The sequence below is a fragment of the Sinocyclocheilus anshuiensis genome, unplaced genomic scaffold, assembly GCF_001515605.1.
Source record: "Sinocyclocheilus anshuiensis isolate Anshui unplaced genomic scaffold, SAMN03320099.WGS_v1.1 scaffold424, whole genome shotgun sequence".
NCBI classification, from domain to species: domain Eukaryota; kingdom Metazoa; phylum Chordata; class Actinopteri; order Cypriniformes; family Cyprinidae; genus Sinocyclocheilus; species Sinocyclocheilus anshuiensis.
In genome coordinates this window covers 191,473-196,685 of record NW_015554083.1, presented here as the reverse complement: position 1 = coordinate 196,685, position 5,213 = coordinate 191,473, and the positions used below count along the sequence as shown (strand labels likewise).

Here is a 5,213-nt window from a genome sequence, read left to right as displayed (position 1 = left end):
TATATATATATATATATATATATATATATATATATATACGTGTGTGTGTGTGTATATATATAAATATATATATATTATATAATATACATATATATACACACACACACACACACACATATATATATATATATATATACAAATACATACTGGGGAAAAAATGAATTTTGACCACTAAAAATCTGAATTTTGTCTTATTTTAGATGTGAATACACACGCGCACACACACACACATACACTGTTGTTGGCGTAATGCAGGCGTTTGGGCAGGTGCTGCTTCAGGTATGGCTTGAAGTGCTGATTGGGCATCTTACACTGGAAACAGGTCAAAGGTCATAGGTCACATGCAGCACGGTGTACAAACAGAACACTGATTCTGCCAGGAGGATGGGACTGATTGACTTACTGTTAAATTAGAAACAATCTCCTTTGGATCATCTGAAACATAAAGAAATGAGGCCATAAATTCAACTGTGAAGGTTTCAGAAGTAAACATCTGTTTCCTCTGAAATCTATGTTTTTAGACTTAGTGTGTATGCAGGGTGTGTACTATTTCATTACCACACTGATAATGAAAGAATTTATACTTTAATAGAATACTACTGAAACTCAATTTTTGTACTCAATTACAGTTTCAAGGAAAAACACAGTTTACCATGTACTTTATTTTAATGAAAACAGCCAGTGAATTCTATTTTGATGTAAAATAGATATTTTGATATAAAATAAAAGTCCAGAAAATTCATAAAGTGATCAAATGTAAACACTGAATGCAATGTACGTTGCTTTGGATAAAAGTGTCTGCCAAATGCATGAATATATAAATTTAACATAGAAAACTGACCATAACTTTGATCATTAGACTTTGTAAACAGAAGATTCATTAGTTAATTTAACACATCTTTGACCTAAATTACAACCATTATAAATTACAACTACCTATTTAATTCTAACCATTGCCAGACAAATTTTTGTCATATTCAAATGATATATAGTGATAATGTAAATATATATACTGCTGGTGAACTTAAGGTTTAATAGCTTCAGGTGACCTCTGGTGTATCATAAAAGACGAACTACAAATCATGCAATTCTGTAAGTTTAAAATTGTTTTTAAGTTATAAGTTCATACAGTAAGTTGCATACATCTGAAAATTGTAACTTTAATGTCCCACAATTTCAGTTTAAACTGCTTTAAGAAGAAACGTCTCGGTTACGTATGTAACCCTCGTTCCCTGATGGAGGGAATGGAGACGTTATGTCGTGACGACATAGGGGGTTTACTTGAGAGCCCCAATCCGCTCTGACTTTAAGAGAAAACGCCAATGAAATTCGGCTAGTGGATTTTGCATACCTGAGCCACTCCCCGTGCATACGGGTATAAATAGGCTCCAGTCATTCAAGTTTTACGCTGAGGAGCCGAGAACGTGTTTCTGGCAACCAGTGATGGTTTGAGGTTGTAGCATGGGGACATAACATCTCCATTCCCTCCATCAGGGAACCTATCCGTCAGTCACTACGAGTTATGTCTTGATGACATAGGAGGTCCTTGGAAAGCACCATAATCAGAACCCCGTCACAACCTTGTAGCGCTGCAAATGTTGACAAGCAGCCGCGTGCCAGACAAGTGCTACGCAAGGGTCATAACCTTCCCAACGCCCCAGTGCAAATTCGCTGGCCTTGGTGCCCGCAGGGACCAAAGGGTGAGTACATAGCTGCTTGGAGATAGCCAAGCCACTGCTCCTATGTCAGAAATTTTTTTCTTAAGAGAAGCCTCTGCCAGAGAGGCGCCGTGCGCCAGCGCATAGGAGGAGGCAACACTCCGTGTGGAGTGAGCCTTCACCCCCAGGGGGCACGGCTCACCTTGGGATTGGTAGGCCAAGGCGATGGCATTCACTATCCAGTGGTCCAACCTCTGCTTGAAGACAGCCTTCCCTTTCTGCTGATCTCCGTAGCAGTCATAGAGCTGCTCAGAGCTTCTGAAGCTCCGGGTGCGGTCCACGTATATGCGCAACGCTCTTACGGGACACAGCAACGCCAAGGCTGGATCTGCCTCCTCCGAGGGCAGTGCTTGCAGGTTCACCACCTGGTCGCGAAAGGGCATGGTGGGAACCTTGGGCACGTATCCAGGCCGGGGTCTCAGGACAACGTGAGAGTAGGCCGGCCCGAACACAAGGCACTCTTCGCTTGAAGGTCCCCGACCCTCTTGATGGAAGTGAGCTCGACTGAATCCAGCGACTCAAAGGGACCCCTCTGAAGGCCAGCCAGGACCGTAGAGAGATCCCAGGAGGGCACCAGGGGTGGCCTAGGAGAATTTAACCTTCTGGCACACCTCAGGAACCTGACGATGAGATCGTGCTTTCCCAGGGACCGGCCATCCACTGCATTGTGATGTGCTGCGATAGCAGCCACATACACTTTCAAGGTGGAGGGTGACAGCCTACACTCCAACCTTTCTTGCAGGAAAGAAAGCAATACTCCAATCATGCATCTTTGGGGGTCTTCTCTGTGAGAAGAACACCGGTTCACGAACAGACTCCACTTCAGAGCATAGGCTTGCCTTGTCGAGGGAGCTCTAGCCTGAGTGATCGTTTTCACCACCGCCGGTGGCAGATCACTTAAGTCTGCCGTGTCCCATCCAGGAGCCACACGTGGAGGTCCCACAGATCTGGACGTGGGTGCCATATGGTGCCGAGCCCCTGAGAAAGGAGGTCCTTCCTCAGAGGGATGCACCAGGGAGGGGCTGTCGCAAGGACCATGAGTTCCAAAAACCAGGTCTGGGTGGGCCAGTAAGGTGCAACCAGCAAGACCTGTTCCTCGTCATCCCTAACCTTGCACGGTGTCTGCCATGATGAGTCAGTCGTTGAGGTAGTTTAGGATTCTGATGCCCACTTCCCATAATGGGGCAAGGGCGCCCTCCGCGACCTTTGTAAAGACATGGGGGGGCAGCCCGAAGGGGAGGACCCTGTACTGCCATGCCCAACCCTCGAGCACAAACCGTAGGAACGGCCTGTGTCGAGCAAGAATCGAGACATGAAAGTAAACATCCTTCAGGTCGACCGCTGCAAACCATCCTGGGGCTGGATGCATCTGATGATGCGCTTTTGCATCAACATCTTGAATGGGAGCTTGTGAAGGGCCCGATTCAAGACTCGCAGATCCAGGATTGGCTGAAGGCCACCGCCTTTCTTGGGCACTATGAAGTAAGGGTTGTAAAACCATGAATTCATCTCGGCTGGAGGGACAGGCTCAATTGCGTCCTTCGCCAGTAGGACAGCAATCTCATCACGCAGGACAGGGGCAGTCGAATTGTCTGAATGAGCCAGCGGGACGGGTTGGGCAGCGCAAGACACGTTTCCAAGCTCCGTGCGAGTGTCACCAAAGGGACAATAGACACACCCATGGTGGTGCAGCGGTGGGAAGTCGTGCTGGATGGCACAGAAGGCATCGCGTCCTGGCTCATCACAGCAGGACTCGCCGTGTCCCCGGAGGGACTGGCCAGAGATGGGTGGAGAGGCAGCGCGTCTCTGAGCCGTGATCTCTTGGCTGCTGGCAATAGGGGGCATTGTGGGCGAGAGTGAGGAGGCAGCGCGTCGCTCACTGTCAACCCACGAGCCTGATAACCCGGAGAAAAAGGAAGCTGCTCTTTTTTCGAGAATGTGGGTACAGAAGGTGAACAGAAATAAAACGGAACAAAGGATTCTCCACTCGGCCCTCCTCCAGGGGAAGGAGTGGAGCTGTTCTCGCCATCTCCTGAAAAAGAGCAGCTTTCCACATCTCCGGGTTGCCTGTGTCAGGGCCGCTTTGTTGTCTTTTTAGAAAACTTAGGGCCGGCTGGGACACGGGGGGCGCCGCAGTCCTCCGAGAGGCTCGACGCACTGACCACGACGGTGTCTCAGCATGGGGCGGAGGCGCCCTCGGCGACGAGTAGGCTGAGGCGCGGCCCACGGCAGAGCAGTGGCAGCTGGAGGATCACGCCGGGGCAAGATGTGCTGGATGGCCTCAATCTGTCTCTGCACTGCCGAGAACTGCTGGGCAAAGTCCTTGACAGTGTCGCCGAATAGGCCAACCTGCGAGATGGGAGCGTCAAGAAAGCGCACTTTGTCGACATCTCTCATCTCAGTGATGTTAAGCCAAAGATGGCGCTCTTGGGCCACAAGCGTGGACATCGCCTTCCTGAGGGACCACTTTTTTTTTTTTTTTAAACAAAATTGCTGAAGAATATCTACAAATTCAGACAAATTCAGAAAAACATTCAGAAAAACATTCTCAACGGGATAAACATTTCATAAAGTGAATAAATACTGTATAAATCATTACATTTTAGGGTGAGCCTATAGTTTTTATAATGAGCTTAACTGAGATGAACGTGTATGTGCTCACATGATGTGTTGGCGTTTTTGGGGCCGATTCTTCCAGAGGATCCTGGGATCAGTGTGATAGCGTCAACATCCAGTCCGTAAGAGCTCAAATACTCTGTTCGTTCACAGTGAGACTCCTCCATCCCTGAACACACACAGAACATTTGCTGTAAAATGACCATTTAAATGAAGGTGCTGGATCTGAGTCTGTTCGATTCATTCGGCACATTTACATCAGATTTAGAGCAGAATTTTATTTATTACTTATTCTACATCATAACTTATGATTCCTCAGACCTATAAAACTGATTTTTAGTGTGGACTGTTGTCTTCAGACCTGCTGGATGTGAACGCATGCGTGTGTGTTTCTGCGCTAGAACACCAGAGATCGTACCGTGATCGCCCACCAGGATGACGTTCACACAGCGATGGAGGTTCATCTGTTTCAGGCCGTTCATCAGATGACCGATGATGTTATCGATCTTCCTGAGAGTGTTATCCAGCTGTCTCACACACACGCACGCACAGTAAAAACACACAGTAAAAACAGTTAAAACTCATGTCATATTTACCCTCCTCTAAATGTCACACACTAATCAAAGTCTCTGAATGTGTGTGTGTGTGTGTATATATATATGTGTGTGTGTGTGTGTGTTAGAGAGTTTCACCTCATTGCTCAGTGGACCCAGGATGTGTCCGTATGTATCCGGCTGCTCTGAGTGAACAGCGTAGACATACGGCCTGGAAAATACAAATCACACAAAACTACATGACAACTACCAAAAATACATGATAAATCAGCACAGTAAGTAACTGTTTGGCATTACAAGTTTTTTTAAATGTTATGTTTATGAA

General features: G+C 46.8%; 1 protein-coding gene across 1 annotated transcript in view; it reads right to left on the bottom strand.

Moving 5' to 3' along the window:
* LOC107669115 (ectonucleotide pyrophosphatase/phosphodiesterase family member 2-like) overlaps positions 1-5,213 on the bottom strand; it is a 39,665-nt gene that overhangs the window by 13,316 nt on the left and 21,136 nt on the right. The window contains exons 11-15 of the mRNA XM_016461237.1: positions 5,027-5,099; positions 4,753-4,861; positions 4,381-4,503; positions 404-435; positions 235-312 (exon numbers count right to left, since the gene is read on the bottom strand). Coding sequence (XP_016316723.1) covers positions 235-312; positions 404-435; positions 4,381-4,503; positions 4,753-4,861; positions 5,027-5,099 — 415 coding nt within the window. The remainder of the gene's footprint in view (positions 1-234; positions 313-403; positions 436-4,380; positions 4,504-4,752; positions 4,862-5,026; positions 5,100-5,213) is intronic.